General features: G+C 39.7%; 1 protein-coding gene across 2 annotated transcripts in view; it reads right to left on the bottom strand.

Annotated features, from left to right (window-relative positions):
* Positions 1-23,146, bottom strand: part of LOC121868855 (TBC1 domain family member 14-like) — a 69,427-nt gene extending 46,281 nt beyond the window's left edge. The window contains exon 1 of one of the 2 annotated variants that reach the window (XM_042369842.1): positions 21,586-23,146. In XM_042369842.1, coding sequence (XP_042225776.1) covers positions 21,586-23,009 — 1,424 coding nt within the window. In that variant the 5' untranslated portion in view covers positions 23,010-23,146. The remainder of the gene's footprint in view (positions 1-21,585) is intronic. The other variant, XM_042369841.1, reaches the window with a different exon arrangement.
* Positions 23,147-23,603: the final 457 nt, after the last annotated feature.

The raw sequence follows: 23,603 nt of genomic DNA, 5'->3' as shown, positions 1-23,603 counted from the left end.
CTAACCTTACCTAATGTAACCTCATACCTAACTTGTCCTAATAAACCTAAGCTAAACTTGAATGATCTGGTTAGGTTAGGTTAAGTTAATTCTCATAATACTGAAAAAATAAATGCAGCAGCGGGGCCTCAGTGACAGACATGTATACACGAGTCGTAAAGGAATGTATTGACTCGTCCCGTGAAGAGATTAATATAACGTCGGAGGGTGGGTGGGTGGGTGGGTGGGGCAATCGACTGAGATCATCGACTTGGGTGCTGGCATGCTGTCGACATCACTTTAGCCAGGTCAGTGAGGTACCATTAACCATCGCACACCCTGACTTAATACTGTACTGTACTGTATTAAACAAGGTCAAAGGTACAAGATACAATGACGATGGTTGTTGATGGTGTGTGTTGAATCTGCGCATGAGTGGGTGACTGACTAGACAGGTAGAAAGAAACCGTGAGTATCTTTGCATCCATTTGGAGAACAAAAAATAAGATAAAACAGAAGAACAACAGGCTATCCATGAAGCTTGTGTTAATATTGTATAATCTGTCAGGTACTGTACATCTCATCAACAACCGTCTACCACAACCTTCTCACAAACTCAATATTTTCCTGGCGGCTGAATATTTATAATGACGAGTTAATGAATCACTGAGAGGAGAGTAATGAGGTGTAGAGGAGAAAGTGGAGGGAGAGAAGCTGTCAACTGGAGAGAGAACACAACACGGTTAGGTTACCTTATTAAATACCTGGAGGGGTGTACACTGTGGTCTCTTGTATAGAAGAGTGGAACAAGCTTAGCAACTGTGTAGTAGGTGCTGGGGCGCTGGAAAGTTTTAAAAGGAGGCTAGAAAGATTCGTGGACGATAGAGAGTGGTAGTAACTCTCGACAGGAGCTGCCATGCACAGGCCAACCGGCCTATTGCAGACTCCTTATTTTCTTATGTTCTTATCAAGTCAGCCCAAATGGTGCGCATCCATCATGGCGGAGGACATCTTCAACACCTAAGAACCTGAGACTAGCTACATCACTTTACTCTTTATTTGTAATGTTCAAGCGACAAGTGCACCCAAATAACACGTTAATCGAGAATGATTTGTGAACAATCTCAAGTGAAGTAAAGAACATATATTTACACACATGTTGCTTCATTCAATAGTACGGTATTACGCCATTGTACATTTTTTTTACTCATTTAATATACATTACAAACAACTCTTTGTCAGATAAACATTACAACTGATAGTTAACAGCATAACTGGGGGAAGTGACTTACGCGAAATAAATAATAAATTAATTGTTAATACCTACAGTATTAGAATTAATAAAAACGAACAAAATAATGAGTAATTTAACATTAACTTCCCAACACCGCCACCGATTAAGGATAAAATAACCGGCACCTAAGAGAGTAACATTACTGCAGGAGGTAAACATAAACAAAGCAGCAGGTGTGGCCGCCGTCACAGGTGTGAGGTTGGTGAAGACCCCAGACCCTACCCCGCCAAAAGTACACCCTTTGGCGGGAAACAGTCAGCAGCAACAGCAGGCTTCCCATGGACAGCACAAGTGACCTTTGGCACCCCCTGATGCAAATAATTATATATTAAAAAGTGAAGTTTCCGCACTGTAGGGTCAGTGGTCGTACCTGGAGTGTTACAACCTTGAACTCCTTCAAGTACAACTGTACACTAACTACACCGTAACAAATCATTCTATATGAATTTATGTAAAAGTGATCTTTTATATCACAAAATTAATATAACAGAATATTCAGTCCCCTGATCCGCCCTCTTACCTAAGACTTACCACCTAAAATATTCAGTCCCCTGATCCGCCCTCTTACCTAAGACTTACCACCTAAAATATTCAGTCCCCTGATCCGCCCTCTTACCTAAGACTTACCACCTAAAATATTCAGTCCCCTGATCCGCCCTCTTACCTAAGACTTACCACCTAAAATATTCAGTCCCCTGATCCGCCCTCTTACCTAAGACTTACCACCTAAAATATTCAGTCCCCTGATCCGCCCTCTTACCTAAGACTTACCACCCAAAATATTCAGTCCCCTGATCCGCCCTTACCTAAGACTTACCACCTAAAATATTCAGTCCCCTGATCCGCCCTCTTACCTAAGACTTACCACCTAAAATATTCAGTCCCCTGATCCGCCCTCTTACCTAAGACTTACCACCTAAAATATTCAGTCCCCTGATCCGCCCTCTTACCTAAGACTTACCACCTAAAATATTCAGTCCCCTGATCCGCCCTCTTACCTAAGACTTACACCTAAAATATTCAGTCCCTGATCCGCCCTCTTACCTTACAGTCCCCTGATCCGTCCCCTGATCCGCCCTCTACCTAAGACTTACTACCTAAAATATTCAGTCCCCTGATCCGCCCTCTTACCTAAGACTTACCTACCCACCTAAAATATTCAGTCCCCTGATCCGCCCTCTTACCTAAGACTTACCACCTAAAATATTCAGTCCCCTGATCCGCCCTCTTACCTAAGACTTACTACCTAAAATATTCAGTCCCCTGATCCGCCCTCTTACCTAAGACTTACCACCTAAAATATTCAGTCCCCTGATCCGCCCTCTTTCCTAAGACTTACCACCTAAAATATTCAGTCCCCTGATCCGCCCTCTTACCTAAGACTTACTACCTAAAATATTCAGTCCCCTGATCCGCCCTCTTACCTAAGACTTACCACCTAAAATATTCAGTCCCTTGATCCGCCCTCTTACCTAAGACTTACCACCTAAAATATTCAGTCCCCTGATCCGCCCTCTTACCTAAGACTTACTACCTAAAATATTCAGTCCCCTAAACGCAACACCCAACGGCCTCACCGCTTGTATTCTCTTACTGTATCTTAGAGGAGGTTGAGTGTACTGCACGGAACAGTTCGAAACACCACATTTGTTTTCAGCATATTCACCAATTTTTTAATCTGGAGGAGGAAAGTCTTCATTAATCTATTTCTAAAATTAATTACACCGGGTGAGAAATGTTCCTGGGTGAGAGATAGTGTCTTCCACTAACCTACGGCAACTTGACCTACAACAATGTACTGATCACTGGTGGTGAGACTATCATCCCGTCTGTAGTATGAAAACTGGCTTGGCTGAGCTCAACATGCTGACTGCCAGAACAGTACTGACGCGTCCCTCACCCACCCCACCACTAATTGTGCTTATTCGTGCAAATATCCTCTCGTGTTGTGAAATATCCTCGGTATCATCTCTCTCTCTCTCTCTCTCCGTGAATTTTGCCAGACAGCGACTAGTTTATTGTGCACCCCATACTCACCCTGTGAACTCACTGTTGCATGTATAAAACCGGGGCTAGTTGGGCACACGTACTGTACTGTATTACGTACACACGATAAGATGATAAAGTTAGACACACAGAGCCTAACATCCTGACCACCACATAACGATTACTGTCCTTGACAGAATGAGCAATAAAGTCGCTACAGCATTATAAACATTCAATAAATTGTCATTTTCTTTATTAATCAACGTTAGTATATCTGTTGCCCCGGTGATGCTTCTCTCCCTCTCCTCAACGGTGCGTGTGGGCGTCGGAGCACCAGTGACTGCGGGCGTGGGAGCACCAGTGACCGTGGGAACACCAGTGACTGCCCTCTACAATAAACGAACCCAACTGCAGCCTCTAATCGTATTAGTGGTGTCACCACCACCTGGCGCCACCACGCACCACAAAGGCACCTAACCACCCAACATCCAATTGTTAATGACATTATCAAGAGGAGTCTGACAACTGTGGTGCCCAACACATAGGGAGCCACAGATCTATAGATGACAGCAAGTGCCCAGACATAACCCCGCTACTTCCCTGAAAGGATGGTAAACATCTGTTGGGGGATGACGCATGTGCTTCCACCCTGGAGTCTTCTTACCCCCCCCCATAATGTAGCTGAATCGGGAAGGACAGCAAGCTGAAGGTAAAACCAGGAGGAGGAAAGGTACAGGAACATGAGCCACGAATATTATTTTGTCTCAACAGGGTCCGAGACTTTGGAGCACAATGCCCTCAAGTTCCTGCATAAACTGGTTACATATTTGCTGAAAACACCTGAGACACCAGAAGACGAGTTACTTGTTCCAGCGCTTCCGCTTAACAATCCATAGAGGGAACGCTTGCTGCATCCTGGGATCTCGTCCTTCACCTAAGGAGCTCGAGGGAGTCTTCAAATTGTGATGTGGTGTGTGTGTGTGTGTGTGTGTGTGTGTGTGTGTGTACGAATGTAGTGCACTGTTAGCAGTAATGGGTTTTGGTTTTTAAAGAGGCAGCTAGTCGTCTTCAAACATTTGTTTTGTTGCAAGATGCTTGACCATGGTATGGTATGAACTAAAGGAAAGAATCGTTAAGCAGTGTCAGGATAGTGATAAAACTATTGTCCTGGGTTCGGACCGAGGCCACCATGATTGGTAGTAGGGCAGCTTATCTTATTATCCAAACAAATTTCACTTGCCTTTACCTTGACGTACAGCAGTACATCCTCTAACACACTATCATCAACATGTATAAGTTTAGCTCTGTCCTCCACAGTCTACACCAATATGAGGATGCTGCAGCTTTTGTCCCTCCCTCCCTTGTAGATACTGGTATCACTAAACATCCTTCCCTTTTCTTGTACACTTAAACTCAAGGGGTGTTGGAACCCTCTCTCCCTTCCCGTGTATTATATATAAATAGATCAACAAGCAGGTGACGGCAAACCTCCTCCTCCAGTGAACCGTTTAGGAAAAACAAAACAAAAAAACATAAAGTTGAGCCGTGCGCGGAGTAAACTCCTTACACCCAGTCAGGTTTTACTATGCAGGTCCTTATAAACGCGCGCGCGCACACACACGGTAAACCCGTCTTCAAAAGTCTCAGCTGACAAAAATTACAATTAACCTGTATCCAAATGAAAACACAAATATATATTCTCGGCCATTAACTTCACACTTAAAGTTACTTAACTCACGTAGAGTAACACACACAGGACGTCGCCTAGATTTGCTCCCCACATCACAGAGAAGGTTAGGGGACCTTAGTCTTTGCAACATTTATTTTCTTTCGTTCCATAGTGTCTTTATTTCATTCTATTTTTATCAGATATCTACAAAAATCCGTACAATTACAGGTAAGTCGAGAGTTGCTATAAAGCCAGACATGTTTACAAGATACTAGGCTAAATTACCCCCACGGGGGTAATTTAGCATTTTTCGCAGGGCCTGATAGGTGCACTTTTGGTCATTTTATTTGTAATCATGCAAAGCACGACAATGAAGATAGTGATCTCAACAAAAAATTAAGAAAAATACAATTTAAATTAGTACAGTACTGTTTTCAGGTATATTTTGGGGCAATGACTAAAACTAATCGGGAATCCCAGATATTATTCTCTGGGGACGTTATTGTCTTGGAATCGTCGGATTAATAAAGGTTCACACAGCAGAAGATGCCAAAGAACGCACCTCACTGATAGACCTTCGATACAACACCAAAATATTATGTACACAAATACCATTAAAAAAAACCCAAGACTCTACCTTAACGAGACACTTCACTTTTAACACTTGACAGAAAGCAACATACAGAATCTGCCCCCGATAACTCTTACCCCCTCCCCCCTCTCCAGTAACTCGTACCTTCCTCGTTAACTGAAGCTTTCCTCCCGGTAACTCAGGTCTTCCTCCGGGTAGCTCAAATTACCTCATTACTTTCCCGAGGAGAATCCCAACCTTTATCCAGCACTCACCCAAGAGAGGAGGAAGAGGATAATTGGGATGGTGGGAAGGAGGCAGAGGGCGAAAAAAAGGTTACGAGAAAAATACCCCAACCAAAACGGCCCTACGCTGTCTGGTCTAGTGGCTCCTTAACTGGGGACTATGGTCTACCAAGGGTCCACAGCGGACTCTGTAACGTTACAAAATATTATACTTTCATATCACTCACTGGATGGCTTTAAATGTTGTCATCACTGTGTTATTGGTTATAGTTCAGTGAAACCCGTTGATGATGTAATTATGTGAGCATTACAGTCATTAAATGAGTACCGGGTAATTTTTATATACTATCAAAAGTAAAAAACGAAAGAATGTTCTCTTCACCTCTTGACCAGAATCGTTAGTTTTCATTATTATCATTATTATTTTATATAATGCAGGAGGTCCACAGGGACGTTGGAGGTTCCCAAGGGAGGATAGTGAAATATATTGGGAGCCACGGCGGAGTCTACTCTAACCTAACCTAACCATAACAGTAGGGTCGTTTTCTCTTGTTAACGAAGAAGTTATGTATGTAAACTTGGTGTTTTGGTTTTGTAACACCTAAATAATACATATAAGCCAAATGAATAGGTTTACAAACATAACAAGGACAAATGAGCATTTCACAGACAACAGCTGATCATCTATCATAAGACATCTGATCATCTATCGTTAGACAACAGCTGATCATCTATCGTAAGACATCTGATCATCTATCGTAAGACAACAGCTGATCATCTATCGTAAGACAACAGCTGATCATCTACCATAAAGCAACAGCTGACCATCTATCATTGATTATCTCTTTAGCTCACAGAGAAATACTTAGCTGATCATCTATCGTAAGACAACAGCTGATCATCTACCATAAAGCAACAGCTGACCATCTATCATTGATTATCTCTTTAGCTCACAGAGAAATACTTGGCATGGGAGATGCAAATCCCGTCCATCGCCCGCTTTCTCGCCGTCAACATGTGGCCTGTGTGGTCGTCGTTACTCCACCTTCCTGCCGCCTACATACGAGGGCGGATGTGGAGAATAAAGAAAACCCAAGAGCAGCTGACGCAACCCCTGGACCCAGTGACCGTTGCCCGGTGTATCGTCTTTCGTCAAGCAGTGGTTCTCAACCCAAGGGTCGAAACAGATTTTCAGTGGGTCGCAATGAACCAGTAAACCTATGCTTTTGCCAGTTTTTTATTTAAACACTCCAGGTTACCGATACACAGTGGGAGCCTTCAGCCACTCTTTATTGTTAGGTGTTATGACAATAAATGTGATTTGACTTTCTTTTTTGTATTTGAATCAATGGGTCGCGAAGTTTCAGATATGGGTCGCACTCGAAAGTCTGAACACCAAAACTTGGCAAAAAAAAATAACCATATTGGATCAACTGTTGTTAAAGTACATCACATTCCGTGAAACCATCAGCTGTTACTGAAGTGAACCATCAGCTGTTACTGAAGTGAACCATCAGCTGTTACTGAAGTGAATCATCAGCTGTTACTGAAGTGAACATCAGCGGTTACTGAAGTGAACCATCAGCTGTTACTGAAGTGAATCATCAGCTGTTACTGAAGTGAACCATCAGCTGTTACTGAAATGAGCCATCAGCTTTTACTGAAGTGACCCATCAGCTGTTGTCTACTGGAATGATTATGACGTGGAAGACTGTCACGGGTTCCGATTAAAATATCGTTAATATAAGATTTAAATAATACAATCAACCAATCACTTTAATGTTCCAGGTCAACTTTATAAAGGATGGCTCTTTTATCAGTACACCCATGAGTGCAATCGATTAGGATAAGTCATTTCCAACAACTATGAAACAGACGGGGGTGACTTTGTCATAATCTTATGATAATTATAACAAATAATCTGTAACCGCCAGTCAGGCGGTTAAGGATATTTAGACTCTTCACGTAGTACTCGAACATTATAATTCGGTCAAACCTGTTGAATACAATTCATTTAGTATTTTAAATACGTCATACATAGGCACTCCTACATAATTGTTTAATCCAATATATATTTACATAACAATCATGGCTATGTAATTAGTCTAATCTTAACACAAAAACAATGAGTACTCAATTTGCCATATTTCTATATTGTCACACTGATCAATGGACACAGTCTACCTGTGTACACAATAAGTACTAGTTAACTCACGTGTTGAAAGTCTAGAGAGAAGCCAGGGTAGGTGTTGACTCTAAGATATGGGTAGCTATACTGAAATGCCCACCCTATAGCCTGGCCCCCTGGCTGGTCAGCTATGGCTGAGTCAGGTGATTATAATTATACATTTACAAACTCCCTTCACGCCCTCCAACCTCCTTCTGGGCCTCTCATCTTCACCCATCTCAACACACTACATACTGCATACGGGCAGGCACACCCAATAAACATGACATGACTTACAGCCTAACACAATATTTGTTTATGTGTTTGTTGCTTGCGGTAACATAATCAATTCCCTCGAAAGATGAGGACAAAGGCCATTTTCAACACATGAACCTGAGACGGTAAGTCATACAACAATTGCATCAAGCATCATAAGCCTTCAAAATGATGACTTTTGTAAAAAAAAAAAAAAGCACTTCAGTGGCTTTACTAATAAAAAATAAACATATTATAGATACTACCATCTTACCAACGTCCCGGGACGCTGAAGGTTTCACTTAGCCCCTCAAAAGATAGGCCCTACCATAAAGCCATGCGAGGCTACAATTAAGGAGATATTTGTTCCACATAGCCTAGTGGTCACTCCCGTCACCTCAACACCAAGCTTTCCCTCGTTCTAGCCTTGCTTGTTTCCTTCCTTGTCTTCATTCATGTGTACAGTGGTTTTGTTTCCGGGTGGCACATACTGTAATTTTTTTTACCTGCAAAATTATGGAGAACTCTTTTAAACCTCTTGGGGAGTCAATTATGGCTGACACGGTAACATTTTCAACAGTCATTTTACGACGCTTTTAAACTATCACCGTACTCAATATCAAGAAACCATTTGATGAAGTTGTGATGTGATCAAGATTCCAAGTCCTTTACATTACGGTATATACGAGTGTACAGCACTTACGGCAGGTGCTGTAGAGAACATAACGGGGAGACCCATTTCATACCTGTACCAACAAAAAAATTTTCCTCACAAAATCATCCTATAAAACAATCTTATTCTATGTAACTTGTTCCACTCATAGATGTAAGTAGCGACCTTCAATTAATCATAAATATTTTCTTCAACCTCTCCTATACAACTCCATTACCCCCCCACAGCTAATACCCGCATACACTTGTCTCCAACACCAGGAACCAGGAGGGCACATCACCTGCCTTACCACCCTCCTCTCCATTTAAGTCTTCATTCATCCCTGTCTTAGCTCTCCAAGACCTCAACAGTCCGTCTTAATACTCCCCAACAGCCAGCTGCTTCCAATCCGCCTCTGGTACATTTGTAGAAATGTGTTCCTACACCCCCTGTGGTAATCCGTGTCTCCAAACGGCCAACCTATATGACCTATCCACCAATCACGTCTATCGTTACACGACAAATACCCATTCATTCATAAATAGTTTGAAGACACGAGTTACCACAGGGGGTGTACAACCCATTTCCGCAACTGTACCACCACATGCAAGCTCCGGGGGCGCTTTTTATGTTTGGGAGTAGCTGAGTCATAAAAGAAAACTATAGCTACTAATCTTCAACGATGTACTCACAAACTCTGCCCTTCAAATCGTTAAAATATCCAAATCAGTCGCGAATAATTTCCTTTTCCAGAGTGCATATTATGACAGCGTTCCTCCCTTCTAACAGTCTGAATACTGTTCACTTGTTCCACACCACCGATTATTTTGTCCACTTTAAACAACTAGCAACTGTTTACAGTAAAGCTAATGCAATAATTTAATTCAAAGCCTCAACCCAAACGGTTTAATTCGCCTTCACATAAGATGTTACACCAACTTTAAGAGCGGCATTAGTTCTACATCTCAATGGATTCCGCCTCAACTCCACACTTGCTGTGTCCACCTAAGCTGTGTCACATCTCCACACCCACGAATTCACGAAAATTGACATTAAACTGTGATTTTAACATAGATAAATCGCAGAAAGATATGTACTCGTACTCAAGTCTGGTAGTACTCAGTGACTTGTTCCTGTTGTAAGCAGATGTAGTCTAATAATGGCTTTAATCAATCCAGTGAAGTATAGAGGGCGCGGAGGCCACGGCCAACTTCACGGTTCTTAAGTAAACTTAGTCCCCATTTCCTTATTCCGCCACTGGATTTGTTAGCTTCACATTAAAACAAACAACTCTCTTATATCAGTATCTACTTATAATGTAAACACGATATGTTGATTATCTTGGCCAGTAATTACTATCAATACTATCTATTAACTCTTATTATTATCGTTCATTGCTATTACTAATTATTATATCCCAACATTCTGCCAAATACGTCTCAGTTTTCTACTGTGCTAACACCTTTTCTACGTCAGCTTCACCCAGAAAACCTTTCATCACAACAAAAGACATTAGTCCCAATACATTAATATCAACTTATTTATCACCAAGGTCGATAATAAACATTTGCAAACGTCTCACAGTACAGTACAGTACAGTGCATAATATATAAACGGGATTAACCTTGCTTGGAGAGGGTTGTTTGTTAAGGTATTCTATGCCTTCTGTTCCGATATACTGTACTGTGGTAACGTTATCCTCTCGTATTATGGTCGAAACGAACTTTGACCATGAAGTTACCGAAAGGTTACGGTTATGTTTAGTGGAACGTTATGGTGTTGTCTCAATGTCCAGGTCACTAATGTCCCGTTATCGTGACGTCAACCTAACCTGGCTTAAATTAACCACTAATAAAAATCCTTCAACAGAGACAGTGACAACATTTCTCCCCAATCTCCCGTGGATGTGACAGTCAGAAGGAGAGAAGAGGCGGGGCGCATTGTTCTGTCGACAACAAAACAACAATGGAAAGGAAAAGGAGGAAGAATCTTATTTTCTCATGAAGAGTGGGGAGCGAAGGCCTTTTTGTGTGACGTGACTAGTCGTCTGTGAAACCCAACTTAGAATTTATATATATACCCTGTATTTCATTGACAACCTGATTACTTACAGGATATACAGTACTCTATCTCGTCGGCCTCTTTCTGTAATCTAGTGAAACCCACCACGACATTCTTAATAAACGCCTGAACACATTCCATCCAGTTGTATCTCTCACTATCTAATTGTTGATGACTTGTGTAGGTAAAAGACAGCAATCAAACATGGAGGTACTACCACCTGGGAAGATATTGGAAGCATAATGTATTGTCTAATGGTAGACCCTGCTGCCATATGGCATCACAAAAATTGTGACCAAGTCCCAGGTTGCTGATATGACTTTCTGCCTCATTTACACACAATTGCAGGGTCTCAATTGTTTCTCTTACTTTGACAACACAACATACATATATCATTTCTCACTATTGAAATTTTTTAATATTTTATTTATTTATGGTTCTATTATTTCTATTATTGTTGTGATTATTATCATTATTATTACTTATATTAAGTTTTATTATTATTATTATTAGTAGTAGTATTGTAATTTTATTATATTTTCGCCCACCAGGCCTTGATGTGTCATAAAATGACCTGTGCCCGGGTGGGCTAATGCCCGTAAAAAAAAAATCGACGGGATTGGCCGAATTATAATGTTCACGTTCAACGTAATGGATCTCATTATCCCTTAATATATATAAAGTCATTTGAATTCCTCAAAAATCAAGTGGAAATTAATTTTACAGCTGTCTTATGAATTTCCATGGCACTCTCCCGGATGTGTGTGTGTATATGATGCAACCGTCTTTGCAGAGAGGACAGAGTGGGTCACTGGAGCTATAACTGCCGTGTATATGTGGGAGCACATATACGTGGGAGTACAGGCTCCTGCACCATCAGTTTGGGTAAGTGGAACTGTTAACTGTGGTTGGTGTGGGAGTGCAGGGAGGTGTAGAGCTGGTGTCCGCTCACCATGGCCACACACTCACCGAAAACCTCAAATTATCCTAATTTCACTCACTAACAAACAGATGGCCAAATATAAACACTCGTAACTGAGTAATAAGTTAAAAATATATATTTCTATGCGTTAATGTTATCATTGAAACAAAAGTTTTACTTAACTTTCAAGCATAACACATTCATATACTGTTTGTGAGCTCGTGGGAAGTTTCTTTGTTGGACTTTATTAGCAGAAGTTCCCGGAAAGTTGCTTCACCAGTTGCGCTCTGCTCTGCTGGAAGTGAATAAATGTCCTGCCGTGCTAAATATCCCCTCAGACTTTTTATGACCTAATTCACACAAATTTGGAAACTAACCGCAGCAGTCGGCAACTCTGTCATCGACCTCGTCACTGAACGGACGTGATTCGGTCATCCTTCCTCATGCCCAAGTTTCATAATGTAATTATAAATGAATTAAACTTGAATACGAAATTACATTATTTTTAATCTTAAAAATTCTATAACGTATACAATTATTCAAAATTTTATAATTAATTGCTGTATATTCAACTTCAATTACTTTACAATTATTCCAAGCCTAGGACTGTAATGTATGGAGCGGGCGATTCACAGTTGTCTCGAGTTGACGATGAATGTTCCTCACAACTGAATACATAATCAAGAATGCAGCTACCTGGACGATTTTTTTATTTAATATATATATATATATATATATATATATATATATATATATATATATATATATATATATATATATATATATTTTTTTTTTTTTTTTTTTTATGGGGATCGGCCCACCCGGGCACAGGTCACTGACCCACATCGGGGCCTGGGGGGCGAAAATGTTGTAATAATAATAATAATAATAATAATAATAATAATAAAATACAAAAATGAAAAAAAAGATCAATAGTTGAGAAATTATATACTGTATGTATGTTGCGTTGTCAATAGTAAGAGAAACAATTGAGACCCTGCAATTGTGTGTAAATGATGAAGAAATTCAGATCAGCAACCTGGGACTTGGTCACAATTTTTGCGATGCCATATGGCAGCAGGGTCTACCATTAGACAATACATTATGTTTCCAATTTCTTCCCAGGCGGTAGTACCTCCCTGTTTGGTAGCTGCCTACTACCTACAAAAATAACAACAAATCAATACTGAAACTATCGCAACTAAGATACGTTCACTTTCCATCAGACAAATTGAAGTTACCGTATAGAGTCGTTAAAAGGATTCACTATAAAACTATCTCCTCACTGGTGATATGTGAACTATTCAAGGTACCCTCTGTATAATTATGACACCATTATCTTTGAGCTTCTCCAGCAACGTGTTTACAATTTCAAACTTAGTTTCACTACAACACGTGTTCAAAGTTTCACCACATTGGGCTTTACAAAATATCCTGTATCTCTTCATTTTAGATGTTATCCAGATAAACACTTTCCCTCCGCATATTAGCTGTGATTCAATCATCTTCCTCCTTCATATTAATCTCAAGTTATTTCAAAAAATGTCTTCCCTTCATACTTCCTAGTTACCCAATCATACTGTAACACCTCCGCTCCCAGTGTGGCTATTACACAAGTATTCAACAAAGGTCCTTCATGCCTTATATTATTCATACCCTACTTATCTGAACGGTCCTGCTGCCTGAGGTTCAAAGTTGGTACGATATTGTTTTTGGAACTAACCTGTGTGTGTAAAGGGGCCTAAAAATCCTGAAGTTAAACAAATAAAAATCCAGGTGTGCATGGAGGTAGACATATCACACAACCAGAATTACTGAATATCTTCAAGATTTAATTCAGGAGTTCACAGTCAACAGAGACTTTGATTCTTAGGCCCACAGACACACTACAAACGTCTTCTTTACAGATGTACACTCAAAGGCTACAAACAGTGCTGTGCCAACAATAAACCCCTGATATGACTAATAAAATAAAACAATGCATGTCCCTGAGTGACGTAAACATGTTGTGCCTCCGCCCCGCTTAGTCACCTCTAGTTATCTAAACACGCATCACCTGCGCTGGCGTTTACTTGCATTTGTCACAGGAAGATTCGTCAACATAACACACATCCGTCACACAAATCTGGCATTCATCCAAACAAAACAAGCAATCTTGTTTAGAAAGAGAGGCAGAAGAAATGACATTAATTTTGATTGATGGATTGATTGAGGTAATTACATCCCTGGCGACGCAACAGCTTTGGTCATATGTTGCCGAATTAAAGTTAAGACTGGAATACGGATGGTAAGATAAACATAGCTAATGGAGTAAAGGAAGGGCAAAGAAGAGAAGGAATGGAAACGATAAAGAAGGTTGGGAAAAGAATGAAGAGTAGAACCATGATTCTGATTTGCATGAATTAGTTTACTGGGCACCCCTCTCGCATCTTCTATAAGGTGAAGCGCCAAAACTTAACAGTCAACCTACAGGGAAAGATCCTACAAGCGTGGGACAGGTGCTGAAGAGGACAAGGGTGACCTTGGTATGCTTCACGTCCGGTAACGTCTCCGGTGTCAGAAACAGGGACTCACAATGAACATCAAACATAGTCTTATGAAGATTATTCAATGTTTGTAACAATAAAAAGTCAATCACCCGAAGTTACAGAATGAATATGTGTATCTAAAAATGTGCAAGTGTATATACGTGTGTGCTTACTAACTCGACACAATCACAGGTTCCAGCACTGGCTGGTGGGAAAATAACACATGAATGTTTATCAGCATGACGCAGGAGGTAGCGAGTCCTCGACGAAAAACCACGAGAGCACCACTACACCATAGCTCTCTGCCTCACTCCCCCAAACACAATATTTACCTAAACATTAATTTGATGATGATACCCCACACCCATGTCAAGTGGGGAGAGCTGAGACTGGCACCATTTTGTTTTATCTTCAAATGCTCCCATTATCTTACATTTCTCACATTTAAAGAATAACTGATAACAAAAGTAGCTAATTCTTAAGTACTGACAGAAAACTATACCGTACACTTAAAAATAAAAAAATACACCAATCAGAATACAATAAGACACCCGAAAGACTGATATACAGTATTTTAAAATACGTTACGACGTCGACACATCAATGGACTTGAATAAGTTACAGCACTAATTGGTTTAATTGATACGAAGTCAACATGATAATTAATTCTAAATGTTGTGCAACTTCAAGTCCAGCCAGTGACCTACAGTACTTCACCCAGGACACCGACACCCACCACCAATGACTGCCTGTGGGGAGGAGCAAGTGAAAGATTGTACAAGCTTATCTCCATATCTTTTAAACATCAAGTATCTCTGAAATCTAATCTTATCTTATCACAACCAAGAAAATTTACAAATCTGTGAATGACTTTCACGACTGGCGGTAAACCACCACCTGTTGATTACTTATATCCATTAAACCTGGGTGATCTTCATGATGTACAGTACAGTCAGTAATCGGAGCCAGGCCCACAGCCAGTTTAGGCCGATATTGACAAAATGCAACATCGTCAGCCACGATAATTCTAACTACCCAGTAACGTTTAGACGGGAAGGGAGGGGGAGAAGGGTTTGTCTGATCGCATGCCCTCACTTGCCGTGGCTACGGCTACAAGTAGAGAGGGGGGTAGCAATTACTGTTCTGACTAGGTGTATGCAACCTAACCAAAGTGAGGACATGCACTCAATCGCTAGGACTTCCACCTCTACTCGTAAATGAGGATGTGCACTGCAATATGGCAATGATTGTGGGTTAAACCCTGCGCGTAAACAAAAATATTCATGCGAGTAAATCCGCCATAGTTAAGTGATAAAAATGAGCATCAGCCACAATCCTTATTTGCAATATATTATTTCACACGGATCAGTTATCATGCTTGACATACTACCACAATATGTTAGTTTAAATGCATAACTGATTAATATGGCTCGACTTCCCAAGATTCAGATTTGCCCCGCGAGGGGGCAAGTTTATTGGGCACCCCCTTAGATCCTGTGTTTCAAGGCAAAGCGCAAGTGTTTACAGCGCCCAACAAGGAAGCATGCAGAGTTCATGCATGATTTCGTGACTCATGTGCCTGAAGGGCCTAGGGTTTTTTCAGCAAGATGCATAGTGACAGGAGGATGAGTGTGAGTGGGGGGGGGGTTAATTCTTGAGGCTAACCGTGCGGACATGAGGGTCACGACCAAATTTCGTCAGGTTGTCTGGCGACGGCCCAGAAATTGAGCTCGTCACGTTCCCTTGTCCGAGATTGAAGTTTCCGAGGTTCATTCAAATCTCGGCCATCGTGAGAGAGAACTTGACGAGGTTTGGTCTCAGCACGGCTCCTGCCTTTATCTTCAGTTCATGTTATGTCTGCATACAGAAAAATGTAATTGTACGTGAATAAATAATAACCCAATAAATTCATAAAAAAAGTAAACAAACACCCAGTCCCTTTATATGCCGCATCTCTTATTTTTTTTTTTACATCTCCATTATCTAGTTATTTTAAAACCTATCCAAGCAGTCGTCTCACTTTGGAGAACAGACCGCAAAGTAACCAATAGCCAATAAGAAACTCCCACACCACTCCCCCACACATGTGTTGTAGACGCTTAAGAAGCCAACACGGAGGTGATGGGTGGTCAGACCTTCTATGACTGAGCAAATCTAATAATATTGAAAAATTAATATCTCGGTTATCCTTAATTTCCGGCGGAATTATCGTAGAATAAAAGAGTCTTAGAATTGTCTAAACGTTACGAAAAACATAAATAACCGCGTTAAGAAAGGCCGGTGAATGACTGAAATTTCACCAAGAATTTTTTGGTCTTATATCAGACAAAATTAAGACTATTTTTTAAGACACTTTTGGCGCATTTTAACCATAACCGAGGTATGAGTTGAAATCGGACTAAAACAAAAATCTAAGCGGTGACGAGAAATAACGGATTTTTTTTGTTTAATGATAATTTCAGACAAAAACCGTTCACTTTTAGCAAGTAAAAAATATATTTTTCTGGTGTATTTGTGTGTGTTTATACTGAATATGACCTTCATTTTGGGCGGAAATTAGTCGTTTTTTGGCGATTTTTTTTTTCGTTTGACGTTTTCCGAAAAAAAAGTAGCCGACTAAAAAAACAAAACAAAAAAACACTAGAAAAACAAAAACCAAACCTAACCTAACCTAACTGACTCTCACAATATGATGGAATCACCTATTTCTTACCTTATTGGCCTGGTTCTTGTTCGTCGTTGGATTCTGAGATTCTTACCCAACGCCACATATGTTGGTCTTTGCGATATTTACATTCAGTCTTGCTCTTAGTACACTTTACTGAGGTTGGAAGAACACCATGCCATCGAAAAAATGCTATAGTTTCTACGTTTTTTTTTCTCAAAAAAATTGCAATCGGTGACACCCATCGCAGATTTCCATGGTCGGAACTGAACTTGAATTTCAAAATATGAGACCCAAAATAAAACTCGAATTTGATTGGACCAAATATGCTCCGAATTAAACCCAAAATTAATCTAATTGGTTCCAAAAGCAAAAACGCTTTTGATTGGCTGCGTGACGTGTACGGGAACGCATGCACGTGATGATTTATGAAGGAGACGCGAGAGACACGCAGTGTTGGGAGAGAGGCAGACGCTAATGGTGGGAGGTTAATAGAAGAAAATATAAATTTTTTTGGAAAAGCTATCTCCGTTATTATACATTTCCACCAGTAATGTAATAGATGAAAATTATCTAATAATTAGACGTCTTATTCGAATATGATAATAGATTAGTGAACAGTGTGTAAACGCAATAATGCCGATGAAAATCTTGTATGATACTTCTCGCATTCACTCGTAACCGATATCATAATTGAAATCACAACACTACTAAAGCAGCTTTTATTTCATTTGTTGCCACCAACGGAATCTCTGAAATTTTATCTTTGCAAACAATAGTTTAGACAATTCTGACAGTTTTCTTCTATGATGATTATCTCGCAAACGACCTGAAATGGAGATATTTAATATGTTGGGGGGTTTCACGGGGCAGTCCCCTGGTTAAGAAGTTAGGTAAGGTTAAGTAGGTTTGGTTGGTTAGGATAACTTAATTAGTAATATGTGGTTGATAGCACCAGCCAAACCTACCTAACCTTATTATCTTCCTAACTGGGGGGCTCTGCCCTTTGACCCCCCCCCCCACCGGCATATTATATATCTTGGTTTCAGGTCGTTTATGAGGGAAACGTCATAGAAACCTGTCTTAGAATTGTCTAAACTATTGTTTGAAAGGTAAAAATTTCAGAGATTTCGTTGGTGTTAACAAATGCAATAGATACTGTACTGTAATAACTTTTCTTGAAGTCTTCTGATTTTCAACTCACGATATCTTGGTTACGGGTAAAATGTGCCCAAAATATCATAGAAGAAAATCGTCTTGTTATTGTCTCAAATTATCATTACACAAAAAAATCCCTAAACTGTATCTATGTCCGCTACTATAAATTGACCATGTTTTATTTTTAATTCTTACTGATATGGGATGACTCTTCCTGAAGCAATGGTTTGGTCTACAAATTATCATAGAATAAGCTATTCAGCCAAACAGATACATAGAATATCTTGTCACTGACAATGCATTATTTTATGATACAGTACCAACACGACTGAAGACTATACAGTACTGGTCAGTTATGATCTTAAAATGGCGGCCAGCTATATAATGTCTCCACTTCCTTAGAGCTACGAATATAGCGTATGCTTCCTTTTCAACTGACGAGTGCTTCTGCTCACAGTTAGAGAGAGCCCGTGAGAAAAAGGCAACAGGGAGCCCATTCTGAGTCACATTAGCAGCTCTTGCATGCTCAGAAGCATCCACAGTGAATGGACTAGCAGAATCTATGGCTTGGATCATTGAATCAGCAACATCCATCTTTAGGGTTTCAAAGGCTTAAACAGCAGTGGGAGGCAAGGGATATCCATTGGCATGGGTGAATCTTCTGAGAACTGTGGTATCCAGCAAGAATAATGAGCCAACATCCCCATAGTCCTACAGAGGGAGGCAGGATCTTTTGGCAGAGGCAGTTTCACCAGAGGCTCGAGACGTTCAGGGTCGGGACATATCTCGCCTTCGGATACAGCACACCCGAGTAACTTGATGGAGCATAACCGAAAGTCACATTTGTCTTTGTTTAGAGTAAGGTTATATTTCTCAGCTACAACCATGTAACGCTTCAAATTTCTGTTATGTTCACCTTCTGTCTTCCTGCATACAGTTATGTAGTCAATGTAGGCATAGGTATCCTTTAGTCTTTCTCTCTCAATAATTCCATAAATCACATGCTGGAAACTTGCCACTCCATTAATAACCCCAAAAGGGATTCTGTTGAATTCATAAAGCTTGCCTCCTGCCTCAAATGCCATGTAAAGTTGTTCTTCCTCTTTAATAGCTATTTGATGGTAGACACGTCTCGAGTCAAGGGTACTGTACACATCGTATCTGGCAACCTCATTCACCATGTCTTCGATTCTTGGCAGGAGATAAGCATCCAGCTAAGTGTATCTGTTGATGGTTTGTGAGTAGTCAATCACCATTCTCTTCTTATGATTTTCCCCAGCTATGACTAACACTTGAGCTCTCCAAGGGGATTTACTAGGCCTGATTAATCCGTCCTTTAACATCCTGCTGATTTCTATGTTGATAAATTCCTTATCAGGCTCCAAGTACTGTCTTGATTTAATAGCGATGGGATTGCAGTCAGAAGATACGTTACCGAAGAGAGATGGAGGGGGCATCTTCACCTCCACTAGCCCTTCTATGACACTTGTAGCATTCACCACCTGTTCCAGGGATCAGTGGTTTGATTCTTGGGTGCTCCCAGTTCACCCAGCTGTAAATGGGTACCTAAGTTTACAACCCAGGAAAGTGAAGGCGGTTGTGAACAGTACCAGCCATGCTGCCACTTGTACTGAAGGGTTAGTACAGTACTGTATACAGTATGCTGTATCTACACTGTCACTAACGGGCTGTCATGTCTTTGGGATCCACTTTCATTTTTTCACCCATAACCAAGATATCGTGAGTTGAAAATCAGAAAATTACAGTACCGGTAATGTACTATAAAAATCATAAGCAGTGGCGAGAAATGGCTGGATTTTTTATATTTAATAATAATTTCAAAGAAAAACAAGACAAATTTCCTCAATGACACTTTTCTCGTATTTACCCATAAGTTCAAACTGAGATATCATAAGCTGATAATCAGAAAACTACTGAAAAAGGTATTACTGTACTGTTGCTAACAACAGAATGTCTAGAATTTTATCTTCGCAATCAATAGCTTAGAGTCTTAGACAATTCTAAGACACTTTTCTTCTATGACATTTTCCTCACAAACAACCTAGAACTAAGATATTTAATATGCCAGGGCCCAAGTTAGCACATTAGGTAGGTTTGGTTGGTTAGGATAACTTAATTAGTAATATGTGGTTAATACAACAATAAATACTATTGTACCATTACTTCTATACATTACATAAACAATGGACCAGCAAAATAGGCCAAAACAGCCTGTCAGGCTATTTTGCCATGACAGGTAATTTAGCCAATGCCTTTGATCTGCATTCTTAATGCAATAGTTGACAAGGGAAGCTGGAGACCCAATTACAAACTCAAATTCTTCATGATACAACCGAATCACAACACTTGAAGTCTTGAGTCAACTTGTGATATGTCATATATCAATACAGTATAGAAATTCTATACCGTGTTTATTATATTTACCAAGAGAGAATTACAATACAGGCAGTCTCAAATTTATGAAGGTTTGGTGTACAAAAATCCAAGTTACGAAAAAATCCCAAGGTTTAATTTACAAAAAAAAATAAAAATCCGAAATTACGAACATTATTTTTGCCATTTTTATAATTGTTTCCTAAGTACAGTAATAATGAAAATATTCTAAAATAAGGTACAGTACTTGTACAGTTGTATGCTTACTTACTTCATTATTCTCCAACACTCCCAATGAACCTTTTTGTATGTCGTCAAATTCCTACAATCATCATATAACTTACTCCTCAAACTCACTGAGGATAAGTAGACTTATCTCCACCAGCAGTCACTCAGCAAGTTGCCACACTGTTCAATTTCTCCTCAATTACTGTACTCTAATTTAATATGAGGCAAATTAAATAAAATAAATTACTGTACTGTATTCTATATATTTTTAATTTATACTGTATGCTAATTACGTAGTACAGTACAATAAGATATAGGTACGGTATACAATTGTAACAAAGTTTAAAATTTGGAAGTGGACAAAAGTTTGGAGGTGTGGATATTACCAGCAATGCATGAGAATGCAAGTGCAGCATCAGCTGACTGAGCATTTGCACCGGTAAAATTTTGGTTTCGGTCATTTGGGAAGCATAAGTAATTTAACTATTGGAATAAGTAGTTTAGACATTTCCAAGACACTTTTCTTCTTTGACATTTCTCTCACAAATAACCTAATTTAACCTAACCAGGGATCCCCCCCCCCCGACCCCCTTGCATTTGTGTTACTTGCGAAATAAACGTCTTAGAAGAAAAGTGTCTTTGAATTGTCTAAACTACTAATTTCAATAATCAAATTCCTAATATTCCCCGGATGACCGAAACTAAATTAATAACTTTATACCAAGTGGCTACTGCATATCTTAAATACACTATTTCTTTAGATTGACTTTTTATAACAAAGTGAAAGAACTAATCACTGTACAGTACTTACCGAGTAAGGAAATCTGTGATTCCTTTCTTCTTGGTCTTGCCATCGTTATCAGTAAGCACAAAGTCTCGTAAAGATCCAGTGTCAGACTGGTGTGAGCCAAGACACACAGCACTGTCTGAAGCTGAATATGCAGATAACTCAGTGTTGGAACTTGATAAACTGGAGAAGGAACTGGCATCTGTGATGGAAAGAGAGTTGTTTGTGCCAACCCGTTGAAGACTGCTTCTTGGACTTTCATAGTTTCCTCTCTCTAAAGAAGAACTACCACTGACATTACCTGACTGTGGTGTACTCTTGTCAATCAACCTGACAGTTTCTCCATTTTCATCAACCTCTTGAATAATCTCTAATGATTTAGGTATGGAAGTTATATCACCCGCATCAGGACTTTTCAATAAAGCTTCTTTCTGAGATTCTTCACCCTTCTCTTTTAATTCAGAGTATCCCTTATTGGAGTCTAACTTCTGTTTTTCAGGAGGAATGTCAAAGTTATAGTTATCAAGTATATTTGTGTTGGACATCCTTTTGTTGGAGGAGTCGTTTTGGACTCTCCTGGAAGTTCCAAGACATAACTGCCTTGTCGAGGGATCATATACTAATGGCAACGATTCTAACAATGTATCTAGTGATACATGGTGACTTGGCAACTCTGAAACCTTGGAACACATCTCAGGTTCACTATTCTCTTGCCTTATATCAGAATTCTTGGGTGTATCACACTCCTCATATCTGTCTGTATTCAAAGATTTGGGGAACAGAGAAGATGAAATTTGAGTTTCTTCACCTCGTTCATGGTTTTCAATACCATTAACAGACCCAGAATTATTCTTATTGTTTGTCCCAGATGTGAGTAGTTTTTTTCTTAGGTTTTTAAGTTTTCTTGGTCGACCGGGCCATGTACAAAACCAGCTTTCTGCAACCCTTTGCCCACCCGTGGGCAAAAAGGGCGACTCTTCTGAGATGCACCCTGATATGGATGTCTCTGGTACATCACTTGTTGCTCGAGATGCACCATTAATTGCGCATGTGACTTTGCTAACATTTAGAGCTACACTTGGGTTTTGGTTAAGATCATCTGGAAGACTTGCTGAAGTATTTTCTGGTACGAATCCAACACACTGAGAAATATCATAATTATTTACTTGTTTCTGACGACTCCATCCACGAGGAAATCCGTGTCCAGACCCGTTGTTACCTGATTTTAATTCACTTTTAATACCACTGTCGGACTTCCTTGAACTATGAAATCTAGCGAGTAGTGACTGTGCTTTGAATGATTCTGATTTAAATGGTAATCGAAGAGAAACTTTAGGGACACTGCTTCGGGCCGAGTTGGAATCCTTTAGAAGCACATCAGCTGTTTCATCGTTTTTACCAATACTTCTCTCATTAAGACAATGGTCGTTTTCAGTCGTATCGTCCATTTCTTTAGGAACACGAGCGTTTCCAAATCAACGTAAACTATCTATTACTAAGACCAATATAACACAGTAGTTGGAGTAGCGTCTGTTCCCACACCATTGTGTTGTTGTGCACTGGCCTGGTGGTGCCATCTGTCCTACCCCATGTAAACAACTATCAACTACCTTTAAACATTAATATTTCTACTTAAAATTGACACACATTATTTCTTTATGATTAAATTTAGTTATAAAATAAACCATAATTTTGATTCACACATAAAATACAACTTTATTATCGACAAAATGAATACCCTATTTTATTATGACGTCTTGTGATAAATATTCCCATATCATGTACTAGATAACATTGTTTAATATTTCGTTAGTAGGAATGCAATAATCCTCTAATTAGAAATAATCTTAAATTACATCATTAATATTTTAAATTTATTTACATTTATTTCTGAGATATTAGACGGAGAAACTATATAGGTGGAAAAATAATAAGTTGTAAGAGAGATATGTAACACAATATTTAGAGGTTCTTAAATGCGAAACACTATTAAACCTTCAAATACCAGAATGAAGATTATCGTTAATATTTATCCTGTGTGG

This window comes from Homarus americanus, unplaced genomic scaffold (assembly GCF_018991925.1).
Source record: "Homarus americanus isolate GMGI-L3 unplaced genomic scaffold, GMGI_Hamer_2.0 scaffold30535, whole genome shotgun sequence".
NCBI classification, from domain to species: Eukaryota; Metazoa; Arthropoda; class Malacostraca; order Decapoda; family Nephropidae; genus Homarus; species Homarus americanus.
The sequence above is the reverse complement of the archived record's forward strand: the minus strand, read 5'-3'. Positions and strand labels throughout refer to the sequence as shown.